Raw genomic sequence first — 20944 nt, forward strand, 5'->3', positions numbered from 1 at the left:
CTTTGAACTGCGGTAGTTACCGCCCGATTTCCCTCCTGAACCTGGATTTAAAACTATGGGCCAAGATTTTGGCTTGTAGATTAGGCAAGCTCCTGCCAGCCTTGATAGGACACGAACAGTCTGGCTTTATCCAGGGTCGAGAGGGAAAAGACAACTCCCACAGGATATTTCATGCTATACATATGGCGCACAGAAAGAAGCTACCCTTAGCCATACTAAGTATACACTGCGTGCAGAATTATTAGGCAAATGAGTATTTTGACCACATCATCCTCTTTATGCATGTTGTCTTACTCCAAGCTGTATAGGCTCGAAAGCCTACTACCAATTAAGCATATTAGGTGATGTGCATCTCTGTAATGAGAAGGGGTGTGGTCTAATGACATCAACACCCTATATTAGGTGTGCATAATTATTAGGCAACTTCCTTTCCTTTGGCAAAATGGGTCAAAAGAAGGACTTGACAGGCTCAGAAAAGTCAAAAATAGTGAGATATCTTGCAGAGGGATGCATCACTCTTAAAATTGCAAAGCTTCTGAAGCGTGATCATCGAACAATCAAGCGTTTCATTCAAAATAGTCAACAGGGTCGCAAGAAGCGTGTGGAAAAACCAAGGCGCAAAATAACTGCCCATGAACTGAGAAAAGTCAAGCGTGCAGCTGCCAAGATGCCACTTGCCACCAGTTTGGCCATATTTCGAACCTGCAACATCACTGGAGTGCCCAAAAGCACAAGGTGTGCAATACTCAGAGACATGGCCAAGGTAAGAAAGGCTGAAAGACGACCACCTCAGTGACACACAAGCTGAAACGTCAAGACTGGGCCAAGAAATATCTCAAGACTGATTTTTCTAAGGTTTTATGGACTGATGAAATGAGAGTGAGTCTTGATGGGCCAGATGGATGGGCCCGTGGCTGGATTGATAAAGGGCAGAGAGCTCCAGTCCGACTCAGACGCCAGCAAGGTGGAGGTGGAGTACTGGTTTGGGTTTGGTATCATCAAAGATGAGCTTGTGGGGCCTTTTCGGGTTGAGGATGGAGTCAAGCTCAACTCCCAGTCCTACTGCCAGTTTCTGGAAGACACCTTCTTCAAGCAGTGGTACAGGAAGAAGTCTGCATCCTTCAAGAAAAACATGATTTTCATGCAGGACAATGCTCCATCACACGCGTCCAAGTACTCCACAGCGTGGCTGGCAAGAAAGGGTATAAAAGAAGAAAATCTAATGACATGGCCTCCTTGTTCACCTGATCTGAACCCCATTGAGAACCTGTGGTCCATCATCAAATGTGAGATTTACAAGGAGGGAAAACAGTACACCTCTCTGAACAGTGTCAGAGGCTGTGGTTGCTGCTGCACGCAATGTTGATGGTGAACAGATCAAAACACTGACAGAATCAGTGGATGGCAGGCTTTTGAGTGTCCTTGCAAAGAAAGGTGGCTATATTGGTCACTGATTTGTTTTTGTTTTGTTTTTGAATGTCAGAAATGTATATTTGTGAATGTTGAGATGTTATATTGGTTTCACTGGTAAAAATAAATAATTGAAATGGGTATATATTTGTTTTTTGTTAAGTTGCCTAATAATCATGCACAGTAATAGTCACCTGCACACACAGATATCCCCATAAAATAGCTAAAACTAAAAACAAACTAAAAACTACTTCCAAAAATATTCAGCTTTGATATTAATGAGTTTTTTTGGTTCATTGAGAACATGGTTGTTGTTCAATAATAAAATTAATCCTCAAAAATACAACTTGCCTAATAATTCTGCACTCCCTGTATATATATTTATATATATATATATACTGTATATATATATATATATATATATATAAAAATATATATATGTAACTCCTACCTGTCTAATACACAGATCAGAAGTGGAGGTCCTAGGACTTGGCATCAGAATTGACAGCAAGCAATTGATGAACCTTTGAGCAATAAAGTACTATATATTAATTAGTCCAATCACTTTAGATTTCAAACACATTGAAGGATGCCACTGAAATAAGTATGAAATAAGTATCAGTTTTCAGTGAGTGACTGTGAGGCTGAAAGAATGCTCAATTTAGCAGTTGACTCTATAATATGGGGCAAAGAAACCCAATACTAATGTCTAAACATGTTCCAATGGGCCATATAAAAATTGGTTCTAGAATCAATTCCATAACATACACAAAGATGCACATGATTTGATAGTCTAATACTGTAAGGAAAATGTATCCACTGAGTTTTCCATATATCAATGGACAGTAACCTGTGATGCACAGTAAACAATTCAACAGACTCATCCTTTCCTTTTTTTTACATGTACAGTATGTATGGATGCCCAAAAATTATTCAGTTATTCAAGATTACTTAAAGGGTTTGTGTCACGAAACATATTCTACATTAGATCCAGCACCTGGATCTGGATATTTTTGTAATTGCATGTAATTAAACATTTACCATAGTATAGCCAGGGAGCTATTCAATAAAATGTATCTGCGCTCAGTTTAAGACTGTCACTAGCCATATGTTCTGTTAGAAGCTGTGGCAGTTACAGGGAGAGAACTATAGCAAAAGGAGGATGCCAGACGGAGGATGATCTAGCAGAGCAATTGGAGCAGTGAATGTAGAGACGAGGTGCAGGGCTGGTTCTAGGTTTGTTAGAGAGGTACTGTCATGCACTCTATGATGTCTGATTTTAATTTTTCACTCCAATCATGGCATGACCCCTTTATAGACTCCATTCATGGCCAGTCAAAAAACTCATAAACAACTGTTGGAATTCCTCAATTTTAATGTGTACTGTTAAAGTTTATTCATTGTAAAATATATTTTCAACTGCAATATATTCAGTAAAGTCTTTAATAAAGTTTTCTACTTACAGGATTTTTTAACAACCCACAAATATGGTAATGCTGCAAGGAAGGATCTGTGGAATACACTCTCAAAGGTGAGTTTCACACACAGACATATCTGCAGTATGTATATCTTATCTATCTATCTATCTATCTACATCTATCTGTATCTATCTATCTATCTATCTATCTATCTACCTGTATCTATCTATCTATCTATCTATCTATCTATCTACCTGTACCTATCTATCTATCTATCTATCTATCTATCTATCTATCTATCTATCTATCTATCTATCTACAAAAAAGAAAGTTGGGCAGCACAGCTATATCCAAAATACAGGCGGAGGGTCAGCGGCTTTGGAGGCGATCCCACTCCAGATAATAGGTTGAAGAAATTCCATGGCACATCCAAGGCATACAAATAAGTAGAAGACTTTATTCACCAGACACGCAACGTTTCGATCCGCTTTCTGGTATCTTTCTCAAGCAGTGACTGCTTGAGAAAAGACCCCAATAAGCGGATCGAAATGTTGCGTGTCTGGTGAATAAAGTCTTCTACTTATTTGTATGCCTTGGATGTGCCATGGAATTTCTTCAACCTATCTATCTATCTATCTATCTATCTATCTATCTATCTATCTATCTACCTGTACCTATCTATATCTATCTATCTATCTATCTATCTATCTATCTATCTATCTATCTATCTATCTATCTATCTATCTATCTATCTATCTATCTATCTACATCTATCTATCAATTTTTTTATCTACTGTATCTATCTCTATCTATCTATCTATATTTATGTCTATCTATCTATCTATCTATTAGTGATGTCCCGAACTATTCGCCGGCGAACAGTTCACGGCGAACATAGCTTGTTTGCGTTCGCCGCGGCGGGCGAACATAGGCGATGTTCGGTCCGCCCCCTATACATCATCATTGAGCAAACTTTGACCCTGTACCTCACAGTCAGCAGACACATTCCAGCCAATCAGCAGCAGACCCTCCCTCCCAGACCCTCCCACCTCCTGGACAGCATCCATTTTAGATTCATTCGGAAGCTGCATTCTTAGTGAGAGGAGGGACAGTGTAGCTGCTGCTGATTCAATAGGGAAAGCGTTAGCTAGGGCAGTGTTCTGTGTCCACAGACTCATCTGCTGTAAGGACAGCGTCCTGACAGCACCCCAAAAAGCTGGTATATCAGTCTGCTTTTTTATATATATATATATATATATATATATATATACAGTACAGACCAAAAGTTTGGACACACCTTCTCATTCAAAGAGTTTTCTTTATTTTTATGACTATGAAAGCATCAAAACTATGAATTAACACATGTGGAATTATATACAGTACAGACCAAAAGTTTGGACATACTTCATTCAAAGAGTTTTCTTTAGTGACTGCTTGAGAAAAGATCCCAGAAAGCGGATCAAAATGTTGCGTGTCTGGTGAATAAAGTCTTCTACTTATTTTTATGCCTTGGATGTGCCGTGGAATTTATTCAACCTATCTATCTATCTATCTATCTATCTATCTATCTATCTATCTATCTATCTATCTATCTATCTATCTATCTACATCTATCTATCTATCAATTTTTTTATCTACTGTATCTATCTCTATCTATCTATCTATATTTATGTCTATCTATCTATCTATCTATTAGTGATGTCCCGAACTTTTCGCCGGCGAACATAGCTTGTTTGCGTTCGCCGCGGCGGGCGAACATAGGCGATGTTCGGTCCGCCCCCTATACATCATCATTGAGCAAACTTTGACCCTGTACCTCACAGTCAGCAGACACATTCCAGCCAATCAGCAGCAGACCCTCCCTCCCAGACCCTCCCACCTCCTGGACAGCATCCATTTTAGATTCATTCGGAAACTGCATTCTTAGTGAGAGGAGGGACAGTGCTGCTGCTGCTGATTTATTAGGAAAAGCGTTATCTAGGGCAGTGTTCTGTGTCCACAGACTCATCTGCTGTAAGGACAGCGTCCTGACAGCACCCCAAAAAGCTGGTACATCAGTCTGCTTATTTATATATATATATATATATATATATATATATACAGTACAGACCAAAAGTTTGGACACACCTTGTCATTCAAAGAGTTTTCTTTATTTTTATGACTATGAAAGCATCAAAACTATGAATTAACACATGTGGAATTATATACAGTACAGACCAAAAGTTTGGACACACCTCATTCAAAGAGTTTTCTTTATTTTCATGACTATGAAATTGTACAAACCGGATTCCAAAAAAGTTGGGACACTATACAAATCGTGAATAAAAACTGAATGCAATGATGTGGAGGTGCCAACTTCTAATATTTTATTCAGAATAGAACATAAATCACGGAACAAAAGTTTAAACTGAGAAAATGTACCATTTTAAGGGAAAAAAATGTTGAATCAGAATTTCATGGTGTCAACAAATCCCCAAAAAGTTGGGACAAGGCCATTTTCACCACTGTGTGGCATCTCCCCTTCTTCTTACAACACTCAACAGACGTCTGGGGACCGAGGAAACCAGTTTCTCAAGTTTAGAAATAGGAATGCTCTCCCATTCTTGTCTAATACAGGCCTCTAACTGTTCAATCGTCTTTGGCCTTCTTTGTTGCACCTTCCTCTTTATGATGAGCCAAATGTTCTCTATAGGTGAAAGATCTGGACTGCAGACTGGCCATTTCAGTACCCGGATCCTTCTCCTACGCAACCATGATGTTGTGATTGATGCAGAATGTGGTCTGGCATTATCTTGTTGAAAAATGCAGGGTCTTCCCTGAAAGAGATGACGTCTGGATGGGAGCATATGTTGTTCTAGAACCTAAATATATTTTTCTGCATTGATGGGGCCTTTCCAGACATGCAAGCTGCCCATGCAACACGCACTCATGCAACCCCATACCATCAGAGATGCAGGCTTCTGAACTGAGCGTTGATAAAAAACTTGGGTTGTCCTTGTCCTCTTTGGTCCGGATGACATGGCGTCCCAGATTTCCAAAAAGAACTTTGAATCGTGACTCGTCTGACCACAGAACAGTCTTCCATTTTGCCACACTCCATTTTAAATGATCCCTGGCCCAGTGAAAACGCCTGAGCTTGTGGATCTTGCTTAGAAATGGCTTCTTCTTTGCACTGTAGAGTTTCAGCTGGCAACGGCGGATGGCACGGTGGATTGTGTTCACTGACAATGGTTTCTGGAAGTATTCCTGAGCCCATTCTGTGATTTCCTTTACAGTAGCATTCCTGTTTGTGGTGCAGTGTCATTTAAGGGCCCGAAGATCACGGGCATCCAGTATGGTTTTACGGCCTTGACCCTTACGCACAGAGATTGTTCCAGATTATCTGAATCTTCGGATGATGTTACGCACAGTTGATGATGATAGATGCAAAGTCTTTGCAATTTTTCGCTGGGTAACACCTTTCTGATATTGCTCCACTATCTTTCTGCGCAACATTGTGGGAATTGGTGATCCTCTACCCATCTTGGCTTCTGAGAGACACTGCCACTCTGAGAAGCTCTTTTTATACCCAATCATGTTGCCAATTGACCTAATTAGTGTTAATTGGTCTTCCAGCTCTTCATTATGCTCAAATTGACTTTTTCCAGCCTATTATTGCTACTTGTCCCAACTTTTTGGGGATATGTTGACACCGTGAAATTTTGAATCAACGTATTTTTCCTTTAAAATGATACATTTACTCGGATTAAACGTTTGATCTGTCATCTAAGTTCTATTACAAATAAAATATTGACATTTTCCATCTCCACATCATTGCATTCAGTTTTTATTCACAATTTGTTTAGTGTCCCAACTTTTTTGGAATCCGGTTTGTAGATTCTTACTGAAGGCATCAAAACTATGAATTAACACATGTGGAATTATATACATAACAAACAAGTGTGAAACAACTGAAAATATGTCATATTCTAGGTTCTTCAAAGTAGCCACCTTTTGCTTTGATTACTGCTTTGCACACTCTTGGCATTCTCTTGATGAGCTTCAAGAGGTAGTACCCTGAAATGGTCTTCCAACAGTCTTGAAGGAGTTCCCAGAGATGCTTAGCACTTGTTGGCCCTTTTGCCTTCACTCTGCGGTCCAGCTCACCCCAAACCATCTCAATTGGGTTCAGGTCCGGTGACTGGGGAGCTGTGTATCAACCTGATTTTCCCTCAACGCAACTGATGGTCCCAACCCCATTTATAAGGCAAGAAATCCCACTTATTAAACCTGACAGGGCACACCTGTGAAGTGAAAACCATTTCAGGGGACTTCCTCTTGAAGCTCATCAAGAGAATGCCAAGAGTGTGCAAAGCAGTAATCAAAGCAAAAGGTGGCTACTTTGAAGAACCTAGAATTTTACATATTTTCAGTTGTTTCACACTTGTTTGTTATGAATATAATTCCACATGTGTTAATTCATAGTTTTGATGCCTTCAGTGTGAATCTACAATTTTCATAGTCATGAAAATAAAGAAAACTCTTTGAATGAGAAGGTGTGTCCAAACTTTTGGTCTGTACTGTATATATTTATATATATTGCAGTTGCCTGCCCGTGTGTGAGAGGCTGCAGGCCCACAGACTGTACTGTGTGCACACCACTCATATAGAGTGTTACAGTACCTTGCAGATAAAAAAAAGTCTAATATATATATTTTTTTATATAATCGCAGTTGCCAGACAGTGAGAGGCTGCAGGCTCACAGACTGTACGGTGTGCACACCATTCATACAGGGTGTCACAATACCTTGCAGATAAAACTAAAGTCTATTTATTTTTTCTCTGTAATAAATATAATCGCAGTTGCAAGCCAGTGAGTGTCTGGCCCACAGACTGTACTGTGGCCACTGGCCAGGCCACCACTCATACCGTAACAGGGTGTCACAATACCTTGCAGATAAAACTAAAGTCAATTTATTTTTTCTCTGTGATATAATCGCAGTTGCAAGCCAGTGAGTGTCTGGCCCACACAGACTGTACTGTGGCCACTGGCCAGGCCACCACTCATACCCTTACAGGGTGTCACAATACCTTGCAGATAAAACTAAAGTCAATTTATTTTTTCTCTGTAATAAATTAAATATAATCGCAGTTGCAAGCCAGTGAGTGTCTGGCCCACAGACTGTACTGTGGCCACTGGCCAGGCCACAACTCTTACCGTTACAGGGTGTCACAATACCTTGATAAAACCAGATAAAACTAAAGTCAATTTATTTTTTCTCTGTGATATAATCGCAGTTGCAAGCCAGTGTATGTCAGGCCCACACAGACTGTACTGTGCCCACTGCCGACCACTTATATAGGGTGGCACAGTACCTTGCACGCATAGTACCACTTATCTAAAAAAAAATGACAGGCAGAGGCAGGCCACCCCGCAGGGGCCGTCGTGGTCGTGGTGCTGTGATTTCTACTGGCCCTGTAATAATGCCCAGTGTTCAGAGGCCACGTACCCTGAACCCGAAAAATTCTGAGGACATAGTTGACTGGCTTACACAGGACACCCAATCTTCAACAGCTTCCGCTAAGAACCTTGACGCACCATCCTCCTCCAGCTCAGCTTCGGTCACCTGCTCTCAAGTTACCACTCTCCCGCCTGCCGCCACCACCACCACTACCACCACAGCCACCACAGCCGCTTCACTTGATCTGTCAGAGGAGTTATTTACACATCAGTTCGATGAAATTAGTGATGCGCAACCATTATTGCCAGAGGATGTAGATAACAGGGATATGTCTCAGTCAGGCAGGATTACACACATGGACGTACAGTGTGATGATGATGATGATGTTGTACCCGCTGCTGCTTCCTTTGCTGAGGTGTCAGATACAAGTGAAGTGGTTGATGATGACAATGTGTCCGTGGATGCCACGTGGGTGCCTGCTCGAAGAGAAGAAGAAGAGGGGGAAAGTTCAGAAGGGGAGACAGAGAGAAGGAGGAGACGAGTTGGAAGCAGGGGGAGGTCGTCGCAAGGAGCTAGTGGCACAGTCAGACAGCATGTATTGGCACCCGGGGTCAGCCAGACAGCACGCCAATCAACGCATGCTGTTGCCACCACCAGAATGCCGTCATTGCAAAGCTCAGCAGTGTGGCATTTTTTTTTGTGTCTGCCTCTGATAACAGCAATGCCATTTGCAACCTGTGCCAAAAGAAACTGAGTCGTGGGAAGTCCAACACCCACCTAGGTACAACTGCTTTGCGAAGGCACATGATCTCACATCACAAACGCCTCACATCACAAATGGGATCAACACATGAGTGCAAGCAGCACACAAACTCAAAGCCACCATCCTCCTCCTGGTCCAGCATCTTCAGCCACGTCAACCACTGCTGTCCTCCTTGCCCCCTCTCAACCACCCGCCATTCCGCCTCTCACCTTCAGCAGTTCCATCTCATCTGCCCACAGTCAGGTGTCTGTCAAGGAAATGTTTGAGCGTAAGAAGCCAATGTCACAGAGTCACCCCCTTGCCCGGCGTCTGACAGCTGGCTTGACGGAACTCTTAGCCCGCCAGCTTTTACCATACCGGCTGGTGGAGTCTGAGGCCTTCAAAAAATTTGTCGCTATTGGGACACCACAGTGGAAGGTACCCGGACAAATTTTTTTTTCAAAGAAGTCAATCCCAAACCTCTACTCTGTTATTGAAAAGGAAGTCATGGCATCTCTGGCATACAGTGTTGGGGCAAGGGTCCATCTGACCACTGATACCGGGTCTGCAAAGCACGGTCAGGGCAGGTATATCACGTACACTGCACATTGGGTCAACCTGCTGACAAGCATGGAATGCGTGGCTCTGCAGCGGAGTTGGTGACACCGCCACGACTTGCAGGCAGGCCTACTGCCACCTCCTCTACTCCTCCTACTCCATCCTCTTCGATAACCTCTTCGGCTGAGTCCTCGTCTGCTGCGGCGTCTGGCTGCACATCAACTGAATCCCCCCAGCTCCCCAGGGGCTATTCCACATCCCGGATACGACAGTGTCACGCTGTCTTGGGGTTGACTTGCCTGAAAGCAGAGAGCCACACCGGACCAGCACTCCTGTCCGCCCTGAACGCACAGGTGGATCAGTGGCTGACCCCGCACCAACTGGAGATCGGCAAAGTGGTGTGTGACAATGGAATCAATTTGTTGGCGGCATTGAATTTGGGCATTTTGTCACATGTGCCGTGCATGGCACATGTTTTGAATCTCATCGTTTAACGCTTTGTGTCTAAGTACCCAGGCTTACAGGACATCCTCAAGCAGGCCAGGAAGGTGTGTGGCCATTTCAGGCGTTCCTACATGGCCCTGGCACACTTTTCCGATATTCAGCGGCGAAACAACATGCCAGTGAGGCGCTTGATTTGCGACAGCCCGACACGTTGGAATTCAACACTCCTAATGTGCGACCGCCTGCTCCAACAAGAAAAAGCCGTCAACGAGTATTTGTATGACCGGGGTGCTAGGACAGCCTCTGCGGAGCTGGGAATTTTTTTGCCACGTTACTGGACGCTCATGCGCAATGCCTGTAGGCTCATGCGTCTTTTTGAGGAGGTGACAAACCTAGTCAGTCGCACCGAAGGCACCATCAGCGACCTCATCCCATTTGTTTTCTTCCTGGAGCGTGCCCTGCGAAGAGTGCTGGATCAGGCTGTAGATGAGCGTGAAGAGGAAGAGTTGTGGTCACCATCACCACCAGAAACAGCCTTGTTATCATCGCTTGCCGGACCTGCGGCAACGCTGGAAGCGGAGTATGAGGAAGAGGAGTCAGAGGAGGAATGTGACTTTGAGGAGGAGGAAGACCAACCACAGCAGGCATCCCAGGGTGCTCGTTGTTGTCACCTATCTTGGACCAGTGGTGTTGTACGTGGCTGGGGGGAAGAACAGACCGTCAATGACATCAGTGAGGTTGAGGAATGGGAAATGAGTAGCTCGGCATCCAAACTTGTGCAAATGGGGTCTTTCATGCTGTCAAGTCTGTTGAGGGACCCTCATATAAAAAGGATGAAGGAGAACGACCTTTACTGGGTGGCCACGCTACTAGACCCACAGTATAAGCAGAAAGTGGCGGAAATGTTACCAAATTACCGAAAGTCGGAAAGGATGCAGCAGTTCAAAACCAAACTAAAAAATATGCTTTACACAGCTTATAAGGGGGATGTCACAGCTCAACAGGAATCTAACTGGGGAAGAGGTGAAAGTAATCCTCCTCCTACCACAACCACGGCGGCAAGGACAGGACGCTTTACAGATGTGTTGTTGATGGAGGACATGCAGAACTTTTTCAGTCCTACACATCGCCACAGCCCTTCGGGATCCAGCCTTAGAGAACGACTCAACCGACAGGTAGCAGACTACCTCGCCTTAACTGCAGATATCGACACTCTGAGGAGCGATGAACCCCTTGACTACTGGGTGTGCAGGCTTGACTTATGGCCTGAGCTATCCCAGTTTGCGATAGAACTTCTGGCCTGCACCGCTTCAAGTGTCTTGTCAGAAAGGACCTTCAGTGCAGCAGGAGGCATTGTCACTGGCAAGAGAAGTCGCCTAGGTCAAAAAAGTCTTGATTACCTCACCTTCATTAAGATGAATGAGGTATGGATACCGAAGGGACTGACAGTGGGGGATACATTTGACTAACAAAAGGCCTGATGACATGCCTTGGCCTCAAAATGGTCCCCACGCTGCTGTATTTAATGTCTGCATACCGGATGACTTTCGTGAATTCTCCGCCACCAACTAGGGTTCAAGCTGCAATGTTTTAGTCACCTTTCTGCCTGGAAAACATCAAAATGTGGCTGCAAAAAAAAAAAAAGGCACATACAAGTGTCAATTCCCCTTCGTGATCGTTACCTTGTTGTGGTGAAGGAACTTGCGTATCACAATGAAGCGATCATTACCTCTATGAGTGTGTTGGCAATGTTGCCACACCCCAGATGATAAGGCCGTTGCTTCATTATGATCAGACCAAAAGCGATCGGCTGGATAATTTTTCATAGAAAAAACATTAATTTTTGTATGGGTTTTTAATACATAAAATAAAAAAAATCATAATAAAGTCTCTTAACAGTTTATTAGAAATAATGCAGACAATTTAAAAAATCCCCATCAATTCCAATACAAAGCAAGTACAGAGCTCAGAACTAAATTATTTCTGGATGTCGTAATGGTTCGTTAATTCGACAATGGTTAATCAATTTGACACACGTCCCCATATAGGGGACGTAACAGGGATTAAACTGATAGGAATAGTACTAGTTAAGACACCACTCATATAGGGTGTCACAGCACATTGCTCCGTGCACGCGCAGTGCCCCAACTTGGGAGTAAGAGGACCAACCAAGCTGCTTTTTCCATCTCCCGGTTCCTAAAATCAATTCAGTTTGGTGTATCAGAGTTTGGTCTGTCACTGTGAAGGCATTCGAAGGTACCCGGCCCAAATTTTTTTTCACAAAAGGCAATCCCTGATATGGGACGTAACAGGGATTAAACTGATAGGAATAGTACTAGTTAAGACACCACTCATATAGGGTGTCACAGCACATTGCCCCAACTTGGGAGTAAGAGGACCGACCTAGCTGCTTTTTCCATCTCCCGGTTCCTAAAATCAATTCAACACAAGTCCCCAGATAGGGGACGTAACAGGGATTAAACTGATAAGAATAGTTAACACACCACTCATACCGTGTGGCAGAGTACATTGCACGGCGCACGTGCAGTGCCCCAAATTGGAAGTAACAAGAAGGACGCACACAGATAAATCACATTTCTGCAAGGAGTTTGTCAACTTTTGACAACTGTTTGCGGTTGTCTAAAATCCATTCAATACACGTCCTGATAGGGGACGTAACAGGGATTAAACTGATGATAATAGTACTACAGAAAATACCACTCATATCTGGTGTGACAGTAAATTGCACGGCGCAGACGCAGTGACCGTGGATTCAAACAAAGGGGAGGGAGCCAGCGTTTTTTTAACCATCTCCCCGTTCGAAAAATCAATTCAATAAATGGACCCCAGATTGGGGACGTAACAGGGATTAAACTGATGAGAAGAGAACTACAGAAAATACCACTCATATCGGGTGTGAGAGTAAATTGAACGGCGCAGACGCAGTGACCGTGGATTCAAACAAAGGGGAGGGAGCCAGCGTTTTTTTAACCATCTCCCCTTTCCTAAAATCAATTCAATAAATGGACCCCAGATTGGGGACGTAACAGGGATTAAACTGATGAGAAGAGAACTACAGAAAATACCACTCATATCGGGTGTGAGAGTAAATTGCACGGCGCAGACGCAGTGACCGTGGATTCAAACAAAGGGGAGGGAGCCAGAATTTTTTTAACCATCTCCCCGTTCGAAAAATCAATTCAATAAATGGACCCCAGATTGGGGACATAACAGGGATTAAACTGATGAGAAGAGAACTACAGAAAATACCACTCATATCGGGTGTGAGAGTAAATTGCACGGCGCAGACGCAGTGACCGTGGATTCAAACAAAGGGGAGGGAGCCAGAATTTTTTTAACCATCTCCCCGTTCGAAAAATCAATTCAATAAATGGACCCCAGATTGGGGACATAACAGGGATTAAACTGATGAGAAGAGAACTACAGAAAATACCACTCATATCGGGTGTGAGAGTAAATTGCACGGCGCAGACGCAGTGACCGTGGATTCAAACAAAGGGGAGGGAGCCAGCGTTTTTTTAAGCATCTTCCCGTTCGAAAAATCAATTCAATAAATGGACCCCAGATTGGGGACGTAACAGGGATTAAACTGATGAGAAGAGAACTACAGAAAACTGGTGTGAGAGTAAATTGCACGGCGCAGACGCAGTGACTGTGGATTCAAACAAAGGCCAGTGTTTTTTTTAACCATCTCCCCGTTCGAAAAATCAATTCAATTCACCTTTCGGGGACCCTTGGTGTTGTACGTGGCTGGGTGGAGGAAGAAACCTTCAATGACATCAACGGGACATGGCTAGCTTGGTATCCAACCTTGTGCAAATGTGGAGTTTGCGGTTGGGCAAATGGACTGTTTGCGGTGCATTAAAAGGGGAGTTTGGTCTGTCAATGTCTGTGAAGCGGGCGTAACCTTTACACTACCTGATCGATACAACATCATACCTGATCTTATACACACACTGGATGTTTTAAACCACGTTGTTCAAAAAATTTTGGGATTGTTAGGTGATTTATGCCCTTTATGGATTAAAACCCAACTCTGCGTCAACTATGTCATTTTCCATGGGAGTTTTGCCATGGATCCCCCTCCGGCACAGTCCAGGTGTTAGTCCCCTTGAAACAACTTTTCCATCACTACTGTGGCTAGAAAAAGTCCCTGTCCCTGTGGGTTTTAAAATTCGCCTGCCTATTGAAGTCTATGGCGGTTCGCCCGTTCGCGAACATTTGAGGAAATTCGCGTTCGCCGTAAACTCTTGTGATCAGGGCTCTCTTTCCCAGCATGTGTATTGTGTATTCTATGTGCGGTAACTCTGTGATGTCTACCTTGGTTTATGCATGTATCCTCTGAATAGTGAAGTGCTGTGGAATATGTTGGTTCTATATAAATAAATATTATCTACAGTATATGTATATCGGTCTGTCTGTTTATCCATCATTAATAATAAAATATTAAATTTACATCAGATACATAAGAATAAGATGTTGTAGATGGATGTAAATATTTTATTCAAGAAATCCTATTTTAACTTTTCCTTAAGGTATTGAAAAATGAAGGTAAATCTGTCAACATTCAAGAAGTGATGGATCAGTGGACATTACAAATGGGATACCCTGTCATAACTATAATAAGAAATGAGACTGTGGATGATGGCATAACAGTTACTCAGGAGCACTTCTTGTATAATATAGATGTCAATATCCAAGACCTCGAGCAAAGGAATAATAGGTATAGTAACTTTTCTGTTCTGGCATTTTTTTATATTGATTGTTTACAATATATGTGTTGTTATGTGCATTACATTTTTATTTTATATTTCCTTTTAGTGCTAAATAAATTTGATGTATTTTAAAAATGTAATGTTATTGTCTATTGATTTTTCATTAATATGTATTGTATTTATTCATTTACTTTATTTTTGTTTATCTAATAGATGCCTTTAAATAAATTAGGAGCATTACTGGTACTCTGTGTGCCAGAAAATTAAATCTATGTTAGCCAGGGTATGGTGTAAACTTGAACTATAACTTACGCCCCTCCAGCTAAGCTTTGTCCCTTTTAACACAAAGATCTTAAAGGGGCAGTCCAGGATTACAACAATGTGACTGCTTTCTTAAAGAAACAGGTGCCTATGTTTTTGAAAGGAATGAGACACAAATCCCTTTAGCGATGTGGATAATATACAGTACTGTACTGTAGGTTGCAATTATTGCTTCTAAAGATGGCATAACATGTTATTAAAGGGAACCTGTCATCAACTTTATGCTGACCTCAGTGAGGGCAGCATAAAATAGTGACAGAAACGCTGATTTCAGCGGTGTGTCACTCATGAGCTAAAAGTAAGTTGTTCCTGAGAACCAGCATCATAATCATTACAGCCCAGGCCTTGAAAAGAGAAATCTACTGGAGAAGAGTCATGGTTATTCATAATCTCCTGCTCTCTCACCCATCTGCTGATGATTGGCAATTCTCTCCTAGAGAGAAAGGGAGAAAACTAGGTAGAAGACCTGGAAGAGCTGGAATTTATGAATAACCATGACTCTTCTCAGGTGGCCGTGACTCTTTTCCAGGCCCAGTCTGCAATGATTGTGATGTTGGTTCTCGGCAACCATTTACTTTTAATTTTTTAAAGACAAACCGCTGAAATCAACTCACCTGTCTCTACTTTATGCTGGCTTAGTATGGGCAACATAAAGTTCATGAAATTTTCCCTTTAAGTGGGGCCCAGTTACTTTTTCATATGAATTATGTCCTATATCTATGAAATGTCCAAAACTTACAAAAATGTTTTTTTCTGTTTTAAACTATTTTTGTTTGAGTTAATTTTTTTTGTCTAAGATAGAATCATATGCATTCATTAGAAAACTATAAGACTTTCAGAAATTGCATAAGAAGATTATTCAAATATTATTGAAATGATTGAAATTCAGATTCAGGCACAAGAAACCAGATGATAATGATGATGATTATTATTATTATAGTTGTTTAACCCGTAGAATACCAGTGCCGTACATGTATGGCGCTGGGAGCTGCGTTTGAAATCCCAGCGGCGTATAAAAAAGATTTTTTTTTACTTCATTTTCAGAATGGCCTGGATAAGTCAAAGCGTTTTAAAGTTATCAGCACTTAAAGTGACACTGGTCAGATTTGCAAAAAATGGCCAAGTCCTTAAGGTGAAATAGGGCTGAGTCCTTAAGGGGTTAATATATTCTTTAAGGAGTGTAGTTTCTAAAATGGGGTCCCTTTTTGAGGGTTTCCACTGTAGGGGTACAGCAGGGTCTCTTCAAATACAAAATGGTGCCTAAAAACTGTTCCAGTAAAATCTGCCTCCAAAATCCATATGGCGCTACTTCTGACCACTGCCATGTGCCCATAGAGCAGTTTACCACCACATACAGTCAGGTCCATAAATATTGGGACATCGACACAATTCTAACATTTTTGCCTCTATACACCACCACAATGGATTTGAAATTAAATAAATAAGACATGCTTTAACTGCAGACTGTCAGCTTTAATTTGAGGGTATTTACATCCAAATCAGGTGAACGGTGTAGAAATTACAACAGTTTTCATATGTGCCTCCCACTTGTTAAGGGACCAAAAGTAATGGGACTGAATAATAATTCTAAATCAACCTTTCACTTTTTAATACTTGGTTGCAAATCCATTGCAGTCAATTACAGCCTGAGGCCTGGAACGCATAGACATCACCAGACGCTGGGTTTCATCCCTGGTAAAGCTCTGCCAGGCCTCTACTGCAACTGTCTTCAGTTCCTACTTGTTCTTGGGGCATTTTCCCTTCAGTTTTGTCTTCAGCAAGTGAAATGCATGCTCAATCGGATTCAGGTCAGGTGATTGACTTGGCCATTGCATAACATTCCACTTCTTTCCCTTGGTTGCTTTTGCAGTATGCTTTAGGTCATTGTCCATCTGCACTGTGAAGCGCCGTCCAATGAGTTCAGAAGCATTTGGCTGAATATGAGCAGATAATAATGCCCGAAACACTTCAGAATTCATCCTGCTGCTTTTGTTAGCAGTTACATCATCAATAAATACAAGAGAACCAGTTCCATTGGCAGCCATACATGCCCACATCATGACACACCACCACCATGCTTCACAGATGAGGTGGTATGCTTAGCATCATGAGCAGTTCCTTTCCTTCTCCATACTCTTCTCTTCCCATCACTCTGGTACAAGCTGATCTTGGTCTCATCTGTCCTTAGGATGTTGTTCCAGAACTGTGAAGGCTTTTTTAGTTGTCGTTTGGCAAACTCTAATCTGTTTTTTGAGGCTCACCAATGGTTTACATATTGTGGTGAACCCTCTGTATTCACTTTGGTGAAGTCTTCTCTTGATTGTTGACTTTGACACACATACACCTACCTCATGGAGAGTGTTCTTGATCTGGCCAACTGTTGTGAAGGGTGTTTTCTTCACCAGGGAAAGAATTCTTCGGTCACCCACCACAGATGTTTTCCGTGGTCTTCCGGGTTTTTTAGTGTTGCTGAGCTCACCGGTGCGTTCCTTCTTTTTAAGAGTGTTCCAAACAGTTGTTTTGGCCGCGCCTAATGTTTTTGCTATCTCTCTGATGGGTTTGTTGTGTTTTTTCATCCTAATAATGGCTTGCTTCACTGATAGTGACAGCTCTTTGGATCTCATCTTGGGAGTTGACAGCAACAGATTAAAATTGCAAATAGCACACTTGAAATAAACTCTGGACCTTTTATCTGCTCATTGCATTTGGGATAATGAGGGACTAACACACCCCTGGCCATGGAATAGCTGAGAAGCCAATTGTCCCATTACTTTTGGTCCTTTAACAAGTGGGAGGCACATATGCAAACTCTTGTAATTCCTACACCGTTCACCTGATTTTGATGTAAATACCCTCAAATTAAAGCTGACAGTCTGCAGCTAAAGCACATCTTGTCCGTTTCATTTCAAATCTATTGTGGTGGTGTATAGAGCCAAAAATGTTAGAATTGTGTCAATGTCCCAATATTTATGGACCTGACTGTATGTGGTATTTATGTAAACTGTTCCACAGAAGGAATGTTGATTTAGTTTGCTTCAAAGTATAAACAAACTCACGGTGGCTGAACGACTCTATAACATAGAAAACAAAAAAGTATTTACTACTCAATCAATTAAAATGGGCAAGACAAAGAACACCCATGTGTGAAAAGAGTTATTATTAATGCCACGCCTGGAACACCTTTATGCACCTCTCCTAGTAGATTTATTTATTTTCCCTAAAATTCTCCTATCATTTACCAAGCGTCAGGAGAGACCAGCACAGCTTTAGTAATTCTTAGTGATTGGCATTTTTTGTGAAACATAGGCGTTCAGATGTAGATTCTTGTAAACACAGACAGGATAACAGTGCTTGCTTCTCTTAATAGGCAAGCACTGTTATCCTGTAACAGAGACAGTAGAGGCTGTTACCATGTAACAGAGACAGTAGAGGCTGTTATCCTGTAACAGAGACAGTAGAGGCTAGGAAACACGGGCCGAAAAGGAACACCAGCTTCCTATCATTACTTAGAGCTGCTGCTGGTGCTTCACTCGCATAAGCGCAGCAGAGAAAAGCTAAGGGTGCTTTTCACACTAGCGTTATTCTTTGGCATTGAGTTCTGTCCTAGGAGCTCAATACAGGAAAAGAACTGATCCGTTTTATCCCCATGCATTCTGAATGGAGAGCAATCTGTTCAGGATGCATCAGGATGTCTTCAGTTCAGGCTTTTTGACTTTTCAGGACGGAGATAATACCGGAACACTTGCCGGAATGCCGGATCCGGCATTAATTTAAATTGAAATGTATTAGTGCCGGATCCGGCATTAAAAATACTGCAATGCCGGATCCGTCCTTCCGGTCTGTGCATGCGCAGACCTGTAAAAATGTGAAAAAAAAATAGAAACGGATCTGTTTGTCCGTATGACAAAAGGAGAGACGGATCACTTCTTGTAATGCATTTGTGAGACGGATCCGCATCCAGATCTGTCTACAAATGTTGACCGTTTGCATACAGATTGCCTGATCCAGCAGGCAGTTCTGGCAGGGGAACTGCTTGCCGGATCACTCTGCCGTAAGTGTGAAAGTAGCCTAACTCACTGCTCGTGTCCCTACAACTCCTACTGTGGATACATTGTTGCTGCAACTCTGCAACTAAGTTCTCTCTATTCTAAACAGGCTCAATGTGATTGTCCGTCATAGGACGTATCATCAGGAGTCCTGACTATTAATGTTGATCACGAATATTCGAATTGCAAATTTTTGGCGCTAATATTGGCACTTCGAGAATTTGTGAATATTTAGAATATAGTGATATACACTCACCTAAAGAATTATTAGGAACACCTGTTCTATTTCTCATTAATGCAATTATCTAGTCAACCAATCACATGGCAGTTGCTTCAATGCATTTAGGGGTGTGCTCCTGGTCAAGACAATCTCCTGAACTCCAAACTGAATGTCAGAATGGGAAAGAAAGGTGATTTAAGCAATTTTGAGCGTGGCATGGTTGTTGGTGCCAGACGGGCCAGTCTGAGTATTTCACAATCTGCTCAGTTACTGGGATTTTCACGCACAACCATTTCTAGGGTTTACAAAGAATGGTGTGAAAAGGGAAAAACATCCAGTATGCGGCAGTCCTGTGGGCAAAAATGCCTTGTGGATGCTAGAGGTCAGAGGAGAATGGGCCGACTGACTCAAGCTGATAGAAGAGCAACGTTGACTGAAATAACCACTCGTTACAACCGAGGTATGCAGCAAAGCATTTGTGAAGCCACAACACGCACAACCTTGAGGCGGATGGGCTACAACAGCAGCAGACCCCACCGGATACCACTCATCTCCACTACAAATAGGAAAAAGAGGCTACAATTTGCACGAGCTCACCAAAATTGGACTGTTGAAGACTGGAAAAATGTTGCCTGGTCTGATGAGTCTCGATTTCTGTTGAGACATTCAAATGGTAGAGTCCGAATTTGGCGTAAACAGAATGAGAACATGTATCCATCCTCTGATGGCTACTTCCAGCAGGATAATGCACCATGTCACAAAGCTCGAATCATTTCAAATTGGTTTCTTGAACATGACAATGAGTTCACTGTACTAAAATGGCCCCCACAGTCACCAGATCTCAACCCAATAGAGCATCTTTGGGATGTGGTGGAACTTTGTGCCCTGGATGTGCATCCCTCAAATCTCCATCAACTGCAAGATGCTATCCTATCAATATGGGCCAACATTTCTAAAGAATGCTATCAGCACATTGTTGAATCAATGCTACGCAGAATTAAGGCAGTTCTGAAGGCAAAAGGGGGTCCAACACCGTATTAGTATGGTGTTCCTAATAATTCTTTAGGTGAGTGTATATTCGTAATTTCAAATATAATATTATTTTTTTTTAATCAGTACACATGATCCCTCACTGCTTCTAGCTTGTGGGCCAATGAGAAGGCTGCAATATCTTTGAGTTTAGGGGTCATGTTGATTCCGAATTTTCGTAATGCAAATTTTTATCGCAAAATTTTCAATTGCCGATTTCCGCAATCAAGAAAATAATGACTGGAGATAACGAATTCTCGAATTCTCTAAATATATGGCGAATATTGGCCCAAATATTCACGAAATATCACAAATTTGAATATTGCCCCTGCTGCTCATCACTACTGACTATTTAAAGTAGAGATGTAGCATATAATCAAATTAGCAGCATCGTGCTTGTCATCTCAATCTCATGGCAGCGCGTCCGGCACTGGGGCAGTCATGAGGCGGCCGCCATAATTCAGAGTATTTAAATGATCAGGAGTCCCACCCATTCAAGAGGCTGACCAATACAGGGGGAGAACCCAATGTAATGGGGGTTCAATCGAACCTGACAAATCCTTGATTGGTGAACCTCCC

General features: G+C 42.2%; 1 protein-coding gene across 1 annotated transcript in view; it reads left to right on the top strand.

Moving 5' to 3' along the window:
* The window catches only part of TRHDE (thyrotropin releasing hormone degrading enzyme), a 1599235-nt gene that overhangs the window by 1096506 nt on the left and 481785 nt on the right, over positions 1 to 20944 (top strand). Inside the window, exons 8-9 of the mRNA XM_040410016.1 lie at positions 2876 to 2941; positions 14570 to 14757. Of these exons, the coding sequence (XP_040265950.1) occupies positions 2876 to 2941; positions 14570 to 14757 (254 nt within the window). The remainder of the gene's footprint in view (positions 1 to 2875; positions 2942 to 14569; positions 14758 to 20944) is intronic.

The sequence above is a fragment of the Bufo bufo genome, chromosome 1 (assembly GCF_905171765.1).
Source record: "Bufo bufo chromosome 1, aBufBuf1.1, whole genome shotgun sequence".
In the NCBI taxonomy this organism is placed as follows: Eukaryota; Metazoa; Chordata; class Amphibia; order Anura; family Bufonidae; genus Bufo; species Bufo bufo.